The sequence below is a fragment of the Symphodus melops genome (assembly GCF_947650265.1).
Source record: "Symphodus melops genome assembly, chromosome: 3".
Taxonomy (NCBI): domain Eukaryota; kingdom Metazoa; phylum Chordata; class Actinopteri; order Labriformes; family Labridae; genus Symphodus; species Symphodus melops.
In genome coordinates, this window is record NC_136693.1 from 9,240,801 (window position 1) to 9,261,150 (window position 20,350).

Here is a 20,350-nt window from a genome sequence, read left to right on the forward strand (position 1 = left end):
AATAGCTAGAATCTAAAAACGCTAAACTAAAATAAATTGTTTATTTTCTTGAGTCGTTGCTCTACATTTATACTTGTGTGTATTTGTGTTTGCCTCCAGCTAAAGGACACTAAGTCAGCCGACCAAAAGACCACGCTACTCCACTTCCTGGCGCAAGTGTGTGAGGAGGAATTTCCAGAGGTGATCAAGTTTGTTGAAGACCTGGAGCATGTGGACCGAGCAAGCAGAGGTAGTTTATTTTCTCACATATATACATTATATATTCAAACACAAGCATACAATGAGTCATAAAGCCACAGGAGTTGGAATCTGCTCTTAAAGGACACAAAAGGCATCGTTGTTTCCCTGGAACTTTTTACTGAACATTTGTTATTTTTCCTCCTTTGAGGATGCCTTTTCTAATTATCAAATAACAGCTACTTCTCTACATGATCCTTCTAACTCTTAATCTACCTCCCACTCGCTCTGCGACGATTTAACAGCATGATTATTTCTGTTATTTTGGAAGTTCTTACACTCGCCTATTGCACAGGAAACTTCGGCCTGTACCCTTCAAATCAACATCCCTCACAGTGACTTTTCGTTCTTAAGCAAACAAACTCGAGATCTCTATGTGACAGTCGGCGTGAAACTCAAAAAGAGTCGGGCTGTTTAGCTTTGAGTGACATGAGAAAGGCCTTTCATGTCCTCTTCACTTCAACGTGTTTCTGAACGAACTGAAAGGCTGAAGCCTGAAATAATATTTTAGAAACTTCGAACCCTTGATGGGGGGCCGTGAGGTGTCATCACTTTACAGAAACAAATGTGACGGTATGGACAGTAAGTGTGGTAAACGATTTGAAAGGTGAGCCTAATGAAAAGATAATGAGCTTTGTCCAGCCGTATTAACTACTGGTATCATGAACCCTCATTTGGTATTATTGTGTCATTTCAAATCAGCGTAGGAACACACGAGACAAATGATTACTACCTGGAAAGAGAGATTGGATCAAGTTCACTGCACAACCCAGAGATAATATCTAATTCGACATGTTTGTTACATTACATGTCAACATATTCATGTTACACATTAGCTTGACTGCATTTGAACTAGGGATGTGTAAAACTAGCCAGCTATACGGTTAAACATTGGCACCCTGCCAACTTCACCCTGGAATTACAAGTATGTTAAACAAATTATTAATTTATTTTAATGTTGGTCCTTTTGACGGTCACATTCTGTGCTCAAATTGTGGGCGGCCACCCACCACTAGCTGTAGCCAAGTTTTAGCCCTTGGCAGGCTGTAACTCGGCTAGTGGGCCTTCACCTCTTACCCTGTTGCCCTCCACTGATGTAAACAAACAGTGAACTGATAGAATCGCTAACGGGCAGCGCAGTCTGTCAGTATTCCGATCTAGGAAGTTGAGGGGGGGAAAAAAAACCATATGTAGGCTGTGTCATGTTAAAATATCACGTCAGTGGTGACAGTGAACTTGCTGTTAGTTTGCCTGCCCAGCGTACAGAAGCTGTCGTATTCCAAGTGGGCAGCCCAAGCTCCAATCCAACCTGTGGTTCCTGTCCTGCAAAAAAAATAAAATAATAATAATCAAAAGAAATGAGCACATATGTGAATTTTAACCTGCAAGGAAAACCAAAGGCTGGCTGTGTTTGGCCTGCTAGCAGGGGACAGGGTCTCTGCTGACACAGTCACTACCACACATGTATGAAGGCCCATGTTGTGATGATCATCACTTTTGTCTGAGTCTGTATTTTATTTTTTCAGGAAAGAGGAACCGACTCTGTGTTTAAAGAGCGTTACATAAATAAGTGGAACATCCATCTCAGAGTGTACACAACCCAGAGCAATGACGGCAACATTCCTATTGTCTTTTCTTGTTTTCACTTTTAGCTTTACCTGCACCCGTTTTACTTTGGTAATTCTCTGGAGAGTATTCAGGCATTAGATGCTTGTTGATTCAGTAAACATGCATTTGTTTGATCCATGCTACACTCGGTGCTCCTATGCACTGCTGTTTGATACTTACATTAGTCTTCTGCTGTCGCACATCCACAAGAGTTATAGGCTTCTTTTCCAAGAGCATATTTCAAGTTTTTCTTGGAAGAGGAACTATAAATTGTTTGCAAGTAGTTAAAGTCTTTCATTCGGTTCAAACCAATTTTATTCAGAGAGATGCACACAACCACATGTACGCACAAACACTCGTCCCTGAGTTTGGCCAGGGTATCAAGAGGATGGTAAAGGTCAGAAGCAGGGAGGGACAGACTGAGTGGTCAGAGGAGACTGCCATGTTTTTTTTTGTTTTTTTTATCATATTGCCAAGGGCAACTCTCAGGAGGAAGCTCGCAGTCTGTGTACAGCCTGTCTTTGTGTGTCTGTGTGTTTGCATCTATATATTCCTGGACAGTTCTACTGTCACAGCGTGTTTCTTGCTGCTTCAAAGAAGATTTTACCTGCTGCTCCATTCCCAGCAGGAGGGAGTGAAGGAAAGGTTTCGTCGAAGAAAAACCGAACAGGGATGAAATGTGTGCCTTTTATTGTTTGGACTCTTCCTCGTAAGGACCCCTCAAGGTTTGGTTGGCGCTTTAATAATCTGTGGATAACGATGCTCCTGTTGAGTGTGTCATTTCTCCCTACTGTGCTGCGTGCCCACAAGCCCTTAGCCTGGACTCACAGGTACAAGGTTGAGATCAATGGAAAGCTCTATCCTTGGATCTCTCTTCGTGCTTGGTCAACCTCCTTTACTTCACAGAGCTTTTTTTTTTGTTGTTTTTTTTTACATTTGCATATACTGCACATGTACAGTACGTTATTTTTCTCTGCTACCATATTTCTCCGGTTCTCTACCATATTCAGATGCATGCACTAAGTGTCTAATCACGCCATATCTAGTATTCAGATGCACAAATCCCATTTCGTCTTTGTAAACCACGCTCTTGAACGTCTTCCTTTTCATCACGGCTGACAGCCATTCAGGAGGCCCTGAAGACGCACTCAAAGGCGGCGATCCATTCGTCGACGACAACCAAAGGGCTTACTTGAGCATGAAAACGGGGTTGGAAAGAGGTAGCAGTAATGATCTGGCTGCTAATGTGAACGTCACTGTATTTGAGGCAGCTTTCGTCCGTCGTCCCCCCCCCACACACACACACACACACACAAGCAAAACTGCGGCTTAGTTCCGGGTTCCTTTGTGACGGCCGTCTTATTTCTGCCCCACTATCTGCTTCTCAGCTCTACAGTCATTATTTCTCCTGACATGAAGAAGTAGTCCTTGTGTGTTGTCTTTTTCGGTGTATCTCTGTATGTACCAGTATTTATCAGTCCGTCAGTATATCTCAGTATGGGTCTGAATAGCTTTCTGCTTTGCCTCTGTTTGCGGTAGGTCTATTAAAGTGGCTCTCCACCCCTTTCCTCCCCTGTCCCTGTTTATCTTGTTCCTCATTAAAATCAAACACAAACAAAAGTTTCAGCAGTTATGTTTGTTTGTCGCTTGGTGCCGAGTTTGATGTCGGTTATCAGGCAAACACTGAGACGTTCATGTTCTCATTCAGGCTCCTTGAGCTTGTAGCTCTCCGAAAGTGGCTGCCAGCAGGAGAGACGCGGCTTACTTAAAAAGCTCTCCGTGACGCTAAATAGAAATGTCTGCATACATTTTATTTTGCAGCAAAGACAGAAAAGCAGATTTGGTTCAGTTTGTGTTTGTGGCTGCGAGGAGTCATTAAGGAATAATGTGAGGATTCAGCCTTATTGAGATGCCTCTCTTATATCCAGCTTAAGATTAGTTTCATGCGTTGGCTGCGTGCAGTGTGGAAGAGTTAACAATGAGCAGTCTTTTCTCCGCTGAGTTTTCGCCACTCGCTGACCTTCATCCTCTTTTTGTGTGTAGTCGATGCTCGGTGAGTTCCTGCATCACAAGTCTCCAGCTCCCAGCCTCAGGCACCATCAGTCTAGTTGCACTTGTCAGGCTTTGGCCTCAGTAGGCAGATCGGCGTTTTCCAGTCCCTTCATTTCCATACATCACAGGATGATCTATAGTGGAGCGCTGTGCAGCAGCCGCTGTTTGTGAGCAAGTATGCATGCTTGTGTGCTCCACTCTGTCTCGTTTATAGCACAGCAGGCTCAGGCTGGCAGGGTAATAAAAGGATGTCAATGGGGGATTTGACCTCTGCAAATATTCCAATTATTATTCTTCTAAAACATCCTATATCTGTCTACAACCCCTCTGGACCACAGCAGCGTTCAGGCCCCACTGCTCTTTTTTTTCATTTATGTGTTAAGGCACACAGAGAGAAGGCAACAGCAGTGTGTCCAGAGAGAACAAAGAAGGCTTTGAACAGATTCTGAGACCTGTTCGTCACCAAACCAGTGAGTTAGACTGCACCATAAAATCATTTTCACCTGTCCTCGTGATATAAAAAAAACACACTTTAAACGCTTTGTAAAATACTTTCTCTAACACCAGCTCGGGTGTTTCAAGGAGCTCAGCTTGTTAAAGTTGGCTTTCATTCAACATTCATCCTTCCAAAGTGTTTTTTTTTTTTTATTAGGAGCTGATTTATCCACAGAGATCTCCTCATCTCCATAACAAACTAAAGCAACTACTTAAAATAGTGAGGGGGGGGGGGATACAAATCAGAGAACAAAAAAGTGCCAAAGTAAGTCAGAAGTGTTTGACTGTCACAGCGGCTTTTGTGCCCCTTCAAGTACCTCTGGCTTTTAGAAAAGACGGGCTCTCTTTAGCTGCCGCTCTTTTTCTCTGGTGTGTACTTAATGTTTCAGCTCAAACCTTCAGACTAACCTCTTGCTGTTCTTTCAACTGTGTGCTGTTTCGCACATTTCTATCATCTCTGTTGAAGCAAATGTGATTGCAATCCACTTCCCAGGGCTGCGATTTCCTTTTAACATTTGATTTTGTCAGGCTTTAAGTGTGAGCTTTGTGTTATTGTTTTAATAAACCTTAAGCTCCTCGTGTGTCTTTGTTATCTCTCCTCATCAGACTTCCTCGACCTGAGGATATGAATCCGTGCTTTCACAGGTGTCTGTATTTTCAGCGTGTAGATGGCTCTGCATTTTTCTCGGTGGGTCAGTGCCGAGCGGCTGCTCTGTGATTGAGACGTCATTGCTCACAGCGTGGTCTGTCACCGGACTTTTAAAGGAATGGTGTGCTGTGTCATTTCCATCGTCTTCAACTGACTGTTAACTATTCGTGTCAGCGCTAACCATGTGACACCGGGGGGGGGGGGAGTCGAGCATGCAATCATTTTAAACCCACTAAATAGACATGATCATAATCAATCATAGACGTAGGTCAGGTAGACGTGCATTGGATGCACTTAAGTCAGCGTTATATTGGATTATGTCTCCCTACTTCTCGCCTCTTTTTTATTTATTTTTTTCTCTTCGTGTTCAGCCTTCATTCTCAATCATGAGTGACGGCAGAATAAGAAAATCTGTCCTGCATTCCCTCCACACCTGGCTGAATCAGAGCACACAACATGTGTGTATGTGCGCGCTCTGTACGCGGTCTCCATAAAACCAGAACGTTTAAAAAAAATAAAATGGACAAATTCCACAGCTGCAGACTTTTAGAATCTTTGTAGCTCAGATGTCGGATTGAATATAAGTGTACGTGTCTAAGGCAGAGTGTTCAAATCACTAAATATATGTTATAAACTCAGTGAGAAGCTACATTGCACTCCCCCCCTCCTTTCTTTAAGCATGTATTAGGATCAAGAGACATTTGAAACTACTTAAAAATAAGCTGCTTATGCCTTTTTGTCAAGCAGGGTCTAATCAGGGTAATTTAAGCCACATGATATATTCAGGGACTAGCTTAAAGTGTCAGCCATGACCAACTTAACAGAAAGTTAGGCTCAGCTTCCCCTCGCTCCCCCACCTGCGTGAACTGTGCACCTGTTGGAAAGACTGAAGACAAAGGATGGCGGGTGTAGAAGGATTTCTTCTTCAGTTTCAGTCCTCCGTTTGTCTGCCTGAACCGCCACACGTACAGTTTGAAAATATGAGCAAACACAGTTGGGACTTCATACATTCGCTTCAGTTTGAGTGTCAGTAAGGGCATTGTATAATTTAGTTGTTTACGACAAACGCATGAGCATATAAGAGGCGGAGAATAATGAGCTGTGTCTTCAACACACCTTTGCTTGATGTTTTTTTTTTTTTACTTTAGTCATTGTTTATTCCCATGATGGCTCTGGCACAGTGTGAACCCATAACAACCATCCTATGCAATTGAACTCCTCTCTTATTTTCCCTGTTATTTTTCAGCATTGTGATTCTCTGAGAACGTCACAACAATAATGAATTTGATTGTACCTGTAATTTAGTTGCCCTCTCACTGTTTCTTCCTTCATCTTTCCTTTGCACACGGGAGTCTTGCTGTGTGCTTTTGTGAATGCATGTGCGTCTCGATATATAATCTGTTCGTATGTGGGTGTGTTTCAGTGTCTGCAGAGAACCTGGAAAAGAGCCTGCGGCAGATGGAGCGGCAGCTGCTGCAGCTGGAGAGAGACCTGGAGACTTTCTCCTCCCCTGATGACCCCAACGACATGTTCTTGACTAAAATGGCTATATCCTTTACACATGCATGGATTATTCACTCAGCAGGCCGTGTAATGAGTCAAACGGACCAAAAGTTTGCAGAATGTTGCTCGAACTTGAAATTGTGTGTTTAATTTAAGACGTGTGGGGACACGCTGGTTGGTAAAGGAGCACGTTTTCATACCTTAATCTGCTGAACTTGTGTTCCAAAGGGAATGGACTCTCAAGGCTTTGGCCAATCAAACATCCACAACTCATGTGAACACTTTTTTAAAATTATTATTATTTGACCCTCAGTAAATACATATTGATTCCTGCTCCGTGAAAAAAGTTTAAAAAAAAGGTAACTTCATCTGTTTCAAAGATACACTATTGACGCTGAGCTCAAGTCATTTACAACAATCTTCACATCTAGTACTTTGTATCGAAAGTCCTCTCAGCTCTGTTTCAAAAAGTCTTTCACTCTCTTGTCAACTCAAAGGCCTCATATATTCAGCTTTTACTGGTTTGAAAAGATCTTTAGTCTGTTTTTTTTTTTAGTTGTCTTTTGCACATTTAGGCACATCTATTTGCAAAAATTCAAAGTCCACTGAAACGCGGCTTCTCCAACGTCCTCCTGTTATAATGCCGTATTATTAATTATTATAATGAACTCAGTATTATTATTATTAGCCGTATGAAACGCTCGGTCACAAGCCCCCCTCACTGAAAATGTGTGTAGTCACATAACAAGATAGAGACATCACTGATCCAAGCCCATTGGCTCGTTGTAGCAAGTACAAGCTCCCCAATATGGTAAAAGGGGCGGGAAATATCCGAGACAAAAGCCCAACGACTGACCGATTACGAGAGAGCAGATCGGCCGACCAATCAGATCAGACTTCACACACGAGGGGAGCCTTTTCTTTTTTTTTTCTCTTTGCAGGACATTCTAAGCGTTAGATGTAGAGGCAGAAGAGAGAGTCTGCATGGAGCAGCGGTACTTGACAGCAGACACTTGTGAACACACTTTAGTAGATGTATGAACCTCAAAAAGGGCATAATATGGAACCTTTAAGGGTTGAGTATGTTTGCAAAGCTTGCTTTTTGTTGCGTTCGATATACTCACTCAGAGGAAAAGACCAACAGCTTCGAAAAGGAAAACAGGGCCTGCGGAGAATGTGTGCAATAGTGTGCAAAGAGAAGCAGCATGGGAATAGGTTATTTCATATGAAAGACATGATGTTGTATACCTCTCTACATGTTCATTTAAAGCAGCTGTCTTGGATATAAGACGAGCAAGTTATTTTAACGAAATCTCAATTTTAACAAAACCACACATTTTAAAAACGCACAAAGACACATTTCTGTATTTATTGTTACACCACCGTTTGGATGTGCAGGTCTGTTGCTGACAGCCGTCCATTCCTTCTTGGCAGCATAGTTAATTATTCACTGTTCTCTCAGGTAGTTCCAGTGGATCAAGTTGACGGGCATGTCTCAAACCAGGTGTGTAAGTGTGTGTTCAATAATACACCCTGTACCTAGCCTCCTTCATGTAGTTTTGATCAATAGCCTGGGGGCTCGGCCACTCTCGGCCTGTGCTGTGCTAGTTGGCAGAGAACTTGAGTGCAATCCAGAAAGGTTCACTGGGAATGGATTTGACAGCTCTGTCTTTCACTGCTTTGCTTTCCAATTAAGGTGACGTGTCACAAAATGTCTAAACTTTGCAAGAACAATTTTAAATCCCATCAGACGGGAAAAAAAGAGAGAGAAAAACAGAAGTCATCTGAACTCACTGTTGGCTTTCAGAAATGAAAGATAAAGTTTCACCCTGAGTGTTTTAAGGCAAGGCCAGAAAAACAAAAGTCAACTAGAAGTGCAGTCATGTAGCGACAAACTCTATAGAGCTTGACTGTTTTCACCAACAAACGTTTGATCAAAATGACTTAACCAAAGCAGCTCGCACGTCAAGCTCTCTCCAATCTGTTTTTGAAATCCACACTTTGCTCACACAATTGCAACTGAAGTCAAACGCACGTATTTAAACAGGAACCAAACTTCTGTTTCATAAAAGACAGCTTATCTTATACAAGTAGAACCAGGAGATTCAATGAAGCATGCATTTATTTATTTATTTATATTTATTTTAAACTATCTGAGATGTGTGACTTTCTTTAACCTTTACGTTACCAAATGAGGAATACTTTAAGTAAACAACAGATGCATTGAGGTGTTGTAAGGGGCTGTACATTGTTGAGAACGTGTCATTTAAACCGATTATACAAAAAAAAGTTGTTTTTTTTACGTTATTGATTTATTTCTTTTTTATCAATATTTCTGAATGTAAAATAATTTTCATAACTTTTACATGAGACCATTACAGAAGATTAGCGTTTCATTTTTAGAATGTAACACAGCCATCAAGGCTACAAGATATGTTTTAAGTACCATTGCAAAGGCAAAAAAAAAAAAAAAAGCTGTTCAATTCTTAGCTCAAGTTAAAACTACTCATCCTCAAGTAGGCTCTTGAAATGTGCACAGAATCCGTCACCTGACGGCCTGATGGAGGGAGCAGCCGTTATTTTCCACTCGTGAACTCTACATTCCCCAGCTGAACATTATAAAGCACAACACGACTCTTTTCTTGCTCATCTGACCGTGAGCCAGGTTTGAAAAGGTGGTTGATTCAAACCTGGAAAAACAGAAAGATATACATATGTACAGTACACAAATGAAAAAATAATGGGAGTCACAACTGGAATAGGGTAGGAGTCGGGAGCAATATTTTCCACCCCACGACACTTATCAACCATGGCTCTCAGCTATATCTCCTTTTTTCCTACCTCTCTCGCTTTCTATCACCAGCTCCAGCTTTCCTCAGGCCTCTTCTCACCCCCCTCCAGCTCCTGGCTTGGAAAGACATTACTGACAAGTCAATCTGAGAGCAGGGCCTATTGAACAGCATTTACCCAGCTGAGAATAGGTAGTCCCATCCCCAGCCAGATTCAACGGACGCCAGCCATCAAATAGGTCCATCAATTGAGCCATAATGAAGGGGCACGATAGGAGCCAGAGAGCCACCTCACAGAAGAGTGATAGCACATAGACACACAGAGACACCACTGCTTCTCATCTACCTTGAGAGAAAGGGTCACGGTGTGAAGGATTTCTTTTTTCTTTTTCTTTTTTTCTGTGTTGATTTTCTCACATTTTTGTATTGAGATTCTATTTAACATACGTCAAAAGCTTGGACATGTGGTTGTCATGTGAACTGCAAAGGATATTCTTTTGCTAAGAGAGTCTTTGATATAGCAGATACATGTGGTTACATTTGTCCAGCAAATTCTTCCTTGTGGGTTTCTATATTGAAAGAGTTATTTTTTTTCTTTGTGGGGCCTTACATCAGACTTACTACGCTCTGGTAGGAGACAGGTGCTTTATTAATGCTCTAACTTCTCCTCTCACTTTGCTTTGACACTGACACCCCTCCAGCTTATGTTGACACTGCCATTATCCATTTGTCCTCATCCACACTCACACACACAAATGATCCTGCAGAGCCGAGCTGTCATTTGCTTTGCTTGGTTTAACCAGCAGGACCTGCTTAATGCGCTTCAATCTTCCATTCTCGTCAGCATGGGCACAGACAGCAGTGCCTCATGAAATGCTAAATATTAACTAAATCTTTCTGTGTTGAAGGATATATCAAAACAATTATTCCTGTCAGTAGGTTTATAAAAATAGACAAATAATCCGAAAAGAAGCCTGATCAGAATAAAAATGCTAACCCGTAAACACGTTCATCGAAAGAGACCGATCTGATCTGGCTCATTAGGAAATGTCTTTCTGTACAAATAGGTGAGGGGTGATTGTTTGGATTAATATCCATGAACACACCAGGTCTGATCAAGTCTTCCTAGTTGGGGTCCAATGATGTACCGCTGAACTTGCAGTTTTATTAGGAAGAGAAGAAGAACAAAAGTAAGGTAAAGTTTACATGCAGATGTTCAAGGTCCGGGACACGAGAGGAGAATTAGGTCTTTGTCGCACAGTGAAGAGGGGAGAGGAGGACATCTGCGGATGCTCAGAAAAAGCACTGTTTAGAGCACAGGCGATAGAAACCCAGCAGGGCTTTAGTTCAGCTTAAAACTCCGGAGAAAAACTTCAAGATGTACCAAAGAACAGAGATCAGTTTCTCACAAATTACAGCACCTTTTTTATGTTGATAAAGAGGATTACAGATAGATAACAGCAGCAGGACAGCTCTGTGTATGCCAAAACGGTTTTATTCTGATTAAATATTTGATGCATTTATACCCAAATCTTCATCCTATTTTCTTATTTAGCGTGTTCGCGAGTGTTCTGAGGTACAAAGGTCGATAAAGCTAATTGTTACAGTTCACACTCTGTTATTGAGAGACATGCTTCTCACAAGGCTGCAGATTTTAGTCTTATTAATTTGAGAGTAGAATTACTTGTTCTTCTTCTTCTTTTATGTTTTTACATGCTGTTAAAAATTGTGCCTTTCAAATAACCCGGCACACTTTGCCATCAGCCAGACATGAGTCACAGATTGCTGGAGGCTGCGGGGGGGGGGGGTCATAGCCGTGAACACAGTGTAGTAGTAACCTGACTGACAGTATCAGAGCTCTGAATGCAAACATCACAGTCACCACTGACGCTTTGTTTTCCAGCTTGTCTTCCCCCTTTATGGCAACAAATGTGACGATGTGTTTTTTATAGTTTGGCTGTTTTCTTCATTGCTCTCAAAGAAGGGAGCTGACTGTCGGAACATTTAATTAACCCTGTAATCTCTCAAGAAGTCGACCTTGACCACAGCCCTTCACAGCTTCAGCAAGGTTGCGCGGGAGCAGTACGGCAAGCTGGTGATCATGCACAGCAATATGGAGACCCTGTATCAGAACATGCTGGAGTACTTTGCAGTCGATCCCAAGAAGACGTCTGTGGAGGAGCTGTTCACTGACCTCAGCAACTTCCGCTCCATGTTTACTGTGAGTATCCTGACGCATGAAATCTTGATTTCCTGAACACGTCGCGGCGAAGCAGAACATGTCGATGATTGATGGGCGGATATTTAAATATTAGAAGAAGGCATGTCATATGCAACATAAATCACATGGTTTTACTCAATGTTTGTCAGAATAGTTTTTGGTAGGTTGTCCATCTGATTTACTTTAAGCTCCTGTGAGGAGTTTCAGCGAACTGTAAAACAAACTAAAATAATAAAGAATACTGATGCCTCTCAATAACTTACAAATCCAGAACCTTTAGCACAAGAGGAAAGCTATTTTCAATGTGTGCAGATCTGAGCAACTGCCTTGATTCCAAAGCACCCTGATTCATAATAAAGTACACAATGGATAATGCATTTCCAGGGAGACATCTGTCCACCTGATGAGCTTAAACAAGCACCTTTAATAAACTCTTAGCCACCAGCAGGACACAGCTGATGTTAGCATCGAGCCACTTGATACGATACAGTAGGAAAGCTTTTTATTACTCCTCCTCCACTATTCTGTATTCATAAATATTACTCGTGTGAGGAAACCTTAATTAGCATGAAAACTTACTTAGCTGCATTTTTTTGTTTTCTGCCATTGGTGCATGCAGAAGGAGAAGAAACAGTGGCTGTGTGGAGTGTTTACTGGTTCCATTCGGGAGTTTAATTGTTTTGAAATGTGGTGGGCGATGCTGTATTTAGTTGTAAACAGCACTGAATAGCAGAAACACAAAGACATTTTAGCTGTGGTGTTGTGTCTGGGTTGGAGAAGAGCTGCAGTAAACGGTGAGTGGATGTTTGGAATCTCTCTGAAACTTATGACTTATTTGTATGCGTTGGCTGTATCAAGACAGAGCCTTAAATTCTCATATCAGTGTCCTGTCGTATAATGCAAATCAGAACAGCGCCAGTCCTGTGTAGTCCAATCCCACCAAGACATTTATGTCATCACTGAGCTCTGTGGCCTTATCAGTCCGCTGCTGCTGTGAGCTGTGGAGCTGTGGAGACCCACTGTGTTTAATCAGTGGGATTAGTGGCACAGGCCACTGGGCGCGACAGATAATAGTAGCTAATTAGCCTAGTAAAGTTCCAGCCCTGCCCTCATCTTAACATCTACCTCACACACACAAATGGATTTCATGCCTTTTTTGCTTTTTTTCCCCCTCTGCAGCCATTAGTTAGCCTTTAGATTTTCTTTTACTCCGATGCTTTGTCTACATCGGTGTTTTGTTTTTTTTATTCAGCGAGAGTAGGGGTCATGTTTTGGGTTTGTCTTAATTGTATTCCTCCAATTGTAAGGGTCTGTAAGACAACAGTAGATCTTTTTTTAATTATTTTTCAGACCTGACATCCCATATCAAATGAAGTTGTTTTCACTAACGGCTGTATTAGCTCTTCATTAGAGCTTCCACAACTGATCGACAAAGATGAAAGAAGTGTTTTGATCTTCTACTCATTATGTTGTGACCCTATTCCAGCGCTCGCCGTGCCATGGAACAATGTATGTCACACTCGTACAGTTTAGTGGAGTGTTGCTCTGCTTCAGCTGTGTTGAAATGTGCTGTACACATTCACTTTGCTTTATTTCATGACAATGATCTTGACAAGTTAATGATCATCACATACTGATGGGTTGAATAATATAAATGTCCCTAAAACTGAATCTATCAACAGACTGGATAATATTAACGCAGCATATCACGACCGTGGTTCTAATCTAACAGACAACACTGATACTCTGTGCAGGCTGAAAGATAGACAATTTAATGTTCCGTGTGGAGCCATTATAGACTGGTGTAGTTTTGAGTCCTAAAACCAGGAAGTGAGTTAGCATTTTAGCGCCATGGGTTCCTAACTAAGTCAATGGGGATTTTGAATGGGTTTGTGTTTAGACGCCTGAAATAAGGTCTGTGGTTAACACAAGCTGAAGAGATGTTGACGTTTTGTTAGACGAGAAAAACTACGTTACCTATGACCCCACTTGTGACTTTTAAAGTTTTTACGCGAACTTTAAACGGCGGTAGCTAATGAGTAGCTAACTGAAACTACAGTGGTTGTCACAGACATTAAACGTCATCACGCCGGGAACTCTCTCCCTAATCCTCCTTACAGCCTCTAGTCATGTTTTTCAGTGCTCTTGCAAATATTAGGTTAATAAACAACTTATTAAGCTAACGTTTAGCTATCTTGTCAAATCCACTGATTAGATCGATGAGGCCTAACAGTCGTGACATCATTATAAATCGACCGCGGTGTAGTTCGCTAGCGCATAACGTTAGCTTTTTACTTCTCTCGGCTGCATTAACTCTTCAAACTTCACATAAATGGTGTTCATCTGTAAAGATTATCCCGCTAAACAAAACAACAACGCGTCAGAAACGTGTGTTTGACACGGAGCTTATTTTCTGCAATGATCCAAAATCCAATGCAAAAATCCCATAGGCGAATTTTCGTAGGAACCACCGGCGCCATTTTTTCGAGTTGGCCTACAAAAATACGTCATTACTATACCAGTCTATATACCGTTCAACAGATGTCATAAATTCCTTCCCACTTTGGATATTTCTATACATGGTCTGGAGAATCACATCACCTTTACTCTTTCAATGTCAAACCTCTATTAGAAGAACAATTCTACTGTCAACTGAGGCCATACATTATGCTTTTGGAATACCTCATATGACATTCTTCTCTTCAAATATGGTCATAGCTTCTCAGAATAGAACTTAGTCTGCTAACAGTAAAGTCACCTCTACAAAGTGTAACCAAACTGAACGTATTCACAGAAATTCGTACTATCACATACTCTAGGAAGAAATGTGCATCAATGACTGATTTTTCATTGGGGAGCTAAAAATACATCTTTGCTAATAAGAACTCCAGGGAGATCAGTTTTTTTTCAGTTACGAGACTAGACAGGATACAAACATAAGTGGTTGGCTGTCGGACATTTAACATCCAGATTTGATCCCATTACTGTGCGTCTAAGTCTGTCAAAATACAAGCAAGAGAGACTGAAGCTGTGTGTGCTGCAGTCATAACAGGAGAGGCTGTTGTGTTTGTGCGCATCAGTAAATAAGAGCGACGGAGAGATGAGGAGCCGACACGGCACTGATCCTTAACGAGCTAACGACAGCCTGACCAATCAGCAGTGAGTGACATTAAAGGCTAAGATTTCTCTTTATAAAGAGTTAAGCTGCTCGAGAGGTGAAATCTATAACTCTTCTGGTCTAAATGTCGGCTTTTCCACAGGTGGCCGTTGTAAACTCCACAACTGCTCTTACCACTCTGACAGCATAATGAAAAAGACAAGCCGGGGGGACAGGGTTTGCAAATTAGCCACACCTCGAAACCTGTACGCTTGGCATCTACTTTGTTTTTCACAAATGAAGCAAAGTTCATTGCATGTGTCCCTGTTCAATAAATGAATATATGTAATGTTAGTCCATGACCTGTTTAACTTTTTAAACAGAGCCTGTTAACGTAATTTAATTTGTTTTGAATATTTATAAATGATTTCACACTTTTCATAAAACAGCAGCAGGACATTTAGCAAACAACTTGTTGCGTGTTTGTGGGCGTGTTTGTTTTTATTATTATTCATTCATTAAAATATATATTTTTTAATAAATAATTTAATTTAATAATAATTTTTTGGAACATGAACTAAAATCAGTAATATAAATACATTAGGCACCACTTAAACACCGTCTTCTTTTCACTGAGACTAACAACTGCCTGAGCCTAACACAGAGATCTACTGTGTACTGCGTTATGTAAAGTCTACACCAAACTGTTTACAATTAGTCCAGAGTTATGTCTCCTCCCCACTGTTGTTGATGATCACACAATGACGGTGAAAGAGTTTATGTTAACCTTTCAGTGCTGATGAAACGCGTCACAGGCTTTCATTTAAATGTGTCAGTGTTAAACGCTGCACAAAATGTAAACCTGAAGTCAAATAAGAACAGAAAACTGCTGCCCACTAGATCAACACAACAAAAGTACTCTTGACCTGTAGAGTGGTAGAGAAGTGAAACAAATAGCAGTCTAAGGCCTGAGAGACAAAACAGCCAAGAGTGGGTTCGTTTTGAAGCGGCAAGAAATGTTGCATAATAAGGCAAACTATGAAAAGGTAAAAATATTTTTTTTTACTTTCTACCCACTTCAGATAAACGACAACTCTCATCTGGTTACTTCTCTTGGTCAAAAATCAAGCTGTTCTACTTTGCACTCCCCCTTGGGGCCTCAATAACATCCGCAGGGTTGACTGAATATGCAATTTTTGTCTGTTGCACTTGTTGTTTTTCTTTTTGCCAATTCTCCTTTTGTTTTTTTTTTCCAATATGCTTGCTGTTCATTCATTTGTTTTGGTGTTCTCCGGCCTTTTTGAAGCACTCTTAACAGTTTGAGTTCTCGCGCTCCAGCACACGAGTCGTCATAGGCTACAATAGTTCAACTAAGCATAAAGTGTGTAACTGAGCTTTCTGGGTTTGCCTAACTAAATATACTTAGTGGAAAAATAAGGACGGTACACAGAAGTATAACTTGTCCAGCCACAGCTTCCTCTTGATCTAATATACAGACACGTGCACAGCGAGCCGAATCATGGTCACATCTATAGTAGCACAGGATGCAACAAGAGTGAAAATGTGGAGATGGACAGGGCAGCAAATTGTGCAGAACTGTGCCGTGTAACTACAGACTGGTGGAAAGCCGTTACCAAGGAGTCATGTGTTACCATCACATGTCATTTCATTCAGAACTGGGACTTGAAGGCTGCTGTCCTCCAGACACCCAGTGCTGATAAGCAGCTCACTGCAGAAAACATAAGACCACCTGGAGGTGGAGGTCACATGATATTATTTTCCTGATTCTCTGCGCTTGTTGATGTCTTGTGTGAAGCTCTTTGAATTACCTGGTTGTTGAGATGTGCTATATAGATAAACTGGCTTTGCCTTTTTTTAATGGTAAATTAGTAGAAATCCTAATTAAGTTTGATACCTATACTTTGAAGTCAACTGTTTCAACTTTTCACCTTTACCTAAGTGTGAATTTCAAGTGTGTTCATGTTATTGTGGACCATGTGCCCTGCTCTGAAGGACCGACAGCGTCTACACCTTCTCCTCAGGCTCAAAGTAACACACAGGCAGTGAAAAAAGAAAAGGCTCCCACATGCTTTGCTTTTAGCCTTGCTGTTCCTTTTTTTTTGTGTTTTTTTCACCTTCACTATTGATCCCTTGTGCTGGGATTCTTTTGCTCACTCCGATGGCATATACCCCATTTTCTACTGGCTGTGTTCGGACATGTATGAAAACCAGAGTGGGGCTGATAAAAAGACCTCAGTATGTTTCATGCATTCATTTAATGCCAGTTAAGTATTATGAAAAAATATATATATATATACCACATGATAGGGGCATGATAGGGTTTGATATCATGGCCGGAATCTGTTTCATTTCGTCTTCCTGGGTCATTTGGAGTTTTGTAGCAGCTTTTATGTTCCCACCAAATATAACAGTTAATGACTCAGCCAGTGAAAGGTGAACAAGCCAAGTGTTATAAAGACCTGCGTTATATGGTCAAAACTCCCAAGGTAGCTATTTATTCCCCTGTGATAGGTCAAAGTGTAAGCAGCTTACACCCTCAGCAATTCGTTCAAATGGTCACATCACGCCGACATATCTAGGGAGAAGCCAAGGCTAGGTCAATGAACGTAGGCATACAGTAAATCTCAGCTGTGTAACCTCTCGGTCAAATCTGTGTCAGCATTTACCCTGCTGTGCCAAGGCCCGTGCTAATACTAGCGTGCTGTCTCCAGACCTCTGCCTGAAGCCAACTGAGCCTTGAACCGTGTGTACTGTATTTTGCGCGTGTACTGTACTGTGTGTATGTTTGTTTGTGTGCGTATGTCATTTTGTATTGGAGATTTATTTTTTTTTTAAATAGAGGAAGCTGCTTGGCTTTTTCCACACACACGAAAAATAGGTACACACACACACACACGCACACACGCACTCGTACCCACACATACAGCATGCTCAGTCACCCGTAGGAAGGAGACCCAGGGCGAGGCCGCACATCTGACAGGAATCCAATTGAGCGTGTCTAATGGCGGACATCCAGGAGAGGAGGAGGGGGAAGCAGACCTGCAGTGATGAAGGAGAGCGGAGGGCAATTTCCTCTGAGAGCTGGTTCTCAACCTCACTCTTGCTCACTCACACTCTCTCTACCTCTCTCTCTCTCTCTCCACTTCTCTCTCTCTCTCTCTCTATCTCTCTCTCTCTCTCTCTCTACCTTTTTCTCTCCTTTAGCTAGACATCACAGTAAAAATGAATGCTTTGTCAGATTGCAAAAAAAAGTCACGTGACTCTTCATCTTTTTGCCGTTTCAGGCTTTCCGTCACTTGCTCTCAAAATCAATGCTCCCTCGGTTTTCACGACTTTTTTTTTTTAGAACAAAAATAATGATTTCCTAGAAGTTGAATTGAGATGAAAAAACATTTGTAACACTCAGAATGACCTTTTTTTTTGAGTTACTGCACTCAGTTAATGTCAGACACACCGACCTCTTTCTTCTTGTATTATGAGTTGGCTAATTGGTTCTGCAATATAAGTCGACAGTGTGGCCTTTAGCACTTGCTGTGATCATATCATTTTCAACTGAACAAGAACGTTGGGATGTTCTGTTCTTAAAGCTGCTCTCTTCTCTTTGTGAAGTTTAAGACTGATCTTCTCTTAAACAGGCCCACTTGTTGTATTGACCCATTATTGACGAACCAATGTTTTCCCGCGGCTGCTGGCAGCAGTGAGGGGTCTGGTTCAAGATAAGATGTAATTTTCCCTTTTTTTAAACTTCCTCTTTGGGTCTGAATAGCTATATTGTTAAAACCACCTACCATTCATTGAATGACATTCAAGGTTTACATCAGTTTTGTTTGCCTTGTTTTTTTGTTTTTTTTTGTTTATAAAACAACAAAACCAATCATGCACGTAAGTAAACTTTTCAAATGAGTCTGTGAGCAGCTGTAACAACTTGTACTCGATTAGTTTCTGTATGAGATTAGTCTTCGTAAAGCGCAGTAACAGCTTTGTGTTGTTGTTGTTTACATTTTTTACTTTGGTAATTGAATTTGATGAGAGGGGCGCTTGATTGAGAGGAGTGGAGGGAGTGTCAGAGTTTGACTGAGTTCACATTAGGCATCCATCACGGCTGTCTAACTTGTAACGTGGGATCACTTAATTATTGAAAATGTATTACGTGTCAGTACTCTTGCTTGTGCCTTTTCTTTTTCCTCATTCCGTCTGCCTGTAATTTACCAGATTGGACACCCATTAGCTATATAGTCATTTGTGAATCAGTGCTCGCCTGAAGCAACTGACATTTTCATCCCATCACATCCCAGTTAATTTTGTGGAGGAGTTGGTTTCATTTAAAAGTCGAACTCGGGGGAAAAAAAGCTTCAGTTTGTCTCTCAACATGTGGCATACGTCCACCTCTCTCTTCCCCTTGTAAATTTTCTGTCAGCATGCTGCACTGGACACATCATTGTTATTTTTTATCTTTTAAGTGAGAGTTAAAAGATACGTTATGTTTGCCTGCTGCTCTGTTTATGAATACGTAAACGTGCTTTTCTGCAGTCATAGATAAAGGTCAGAGTGTGCAGATGAAGAGCAGCCATTGTGCAGTCAGAAAGAGTAGAAGTGTTTTCAATGATAAAGGCTGCTCAGCTTGGCCAGAGAGAAAACGCTGGAATATCTTATTTAAGATGGAGCCAAATGGTCAATGTTGTATACTGTTACACCCTACTATTAGTCATTATTTCTGTTGCTGTTTTTTTCAAGAGGCTTGTTTATGTTCAATCAGCAGCACCAATATGTTATGACTATCAGTTCATTTCCAACAATGGTCACTCATATTCAGACATGATTACAGGCTGTCGGTGGGGCCTTGATAGGTGGCTGCCCCTCTTTATTATGCCATTGTAGTTTTCCCTATACTACACTTGTAGAGTGTCTGTCCCAGTGTGTCCTTTGGTGTTGGTTTTATTAGTATTCAGTTACTGAGCTGCCTGTCAAGCTGCGCTGTGTGAGTAACATAAGAGAAGAGGAGACGAGGAGGAGGAGCCGGCCGTTTGATAAAAGCCCTGGCTCGCTTGCTTTAAGTGACTGGCTATTGATCAGGATGGCAATCATGCTAGCACTCTGTTAAATCATATGCTGTTTGTCTCTTCGCTGGGGCATTATTGAGCTATAGACACTATTGTATGAGTTAACAACACTATGACACTATGATTAAAGGCCTTTTCACACACTGGTTAATATACAAAATAAAGTCGACTTAATAGATCCTCCTCAACATACAGGTAAAATAGGATGACTCGTGCTTTTTGATAAGTTTAGAGGTTGGTTATTTGACTGCATATATAAGTAATACTGAGAGATATCCTGTTTTTTAGGACCTGATAGAAACCCTGTAGATGTTTTACAAGCTCTTTAACTCTTAAAGAGTCTTTTGTCTAAAACCATTGATAGTGTGCAATGCTTCACGCTACATCCTCCCCTTTATTGCACCATCACAGTGTTATTAACTAGGAAAGAAACAATAACCCAGCTCCTTAAACTGGAAGTCAGAGCCCGGTGGTCAAAAACAGCACCAGCGTTTTTCGTTAGCAGCCTGTAAATTGTTTTTTGTTTTGTAGTCCACTGGATTTCTATCTGTCTGCATTCATGCCATTTTCACCAGTTATTATTGTTGTACTCTATGAACAGACATAGAAGAACAAATG

The 20,350-nt window shown here is 41.2% G+C and overlaps 1 protein-coding gene and 1 long non-coding RNA gene across 5 annotated transcripts in view; both read left to right on the forward strand.

Moving 5' to 3' along the window:
* The window catches only part of LOC306821186 (protein diaphanous homolog 3-like), a 162,943-nt gene that overhangs the window by 86,080 nt on the left and 56,513 nt on the right, over positions 1-20,350 (forward strand). For all 4 annotated transcript variants that reach the window (XM_079339458.1, XM_079339459.1, XM_079339457.1 and 1 more), the window contains 3 exons: positions 100-229; positions 6,465-6,589; positions 11,390-11,554. In XM_079339458.1, the coding sequence (XP_079195584.1) occupies positions 100-229; positions 6,465-6,589; positions 11,390-11,554 (420 nt within the window). The remainder of the gene's footprint in view (positions 1-99; positions 230-6,464; positions 6,590-11,389; positions 11,555-20,350) is intronic.
* LOC306821187 lies at positions 7,251-10,663 on the forward strand. Its single transcript, XR_013778752.1, has 2 exons — positions 7,251-8,048; positions 9,408-10,663. It is a non-coding gene; the product is annotated as an uncharacterized lncRNA (long non-coding RNA).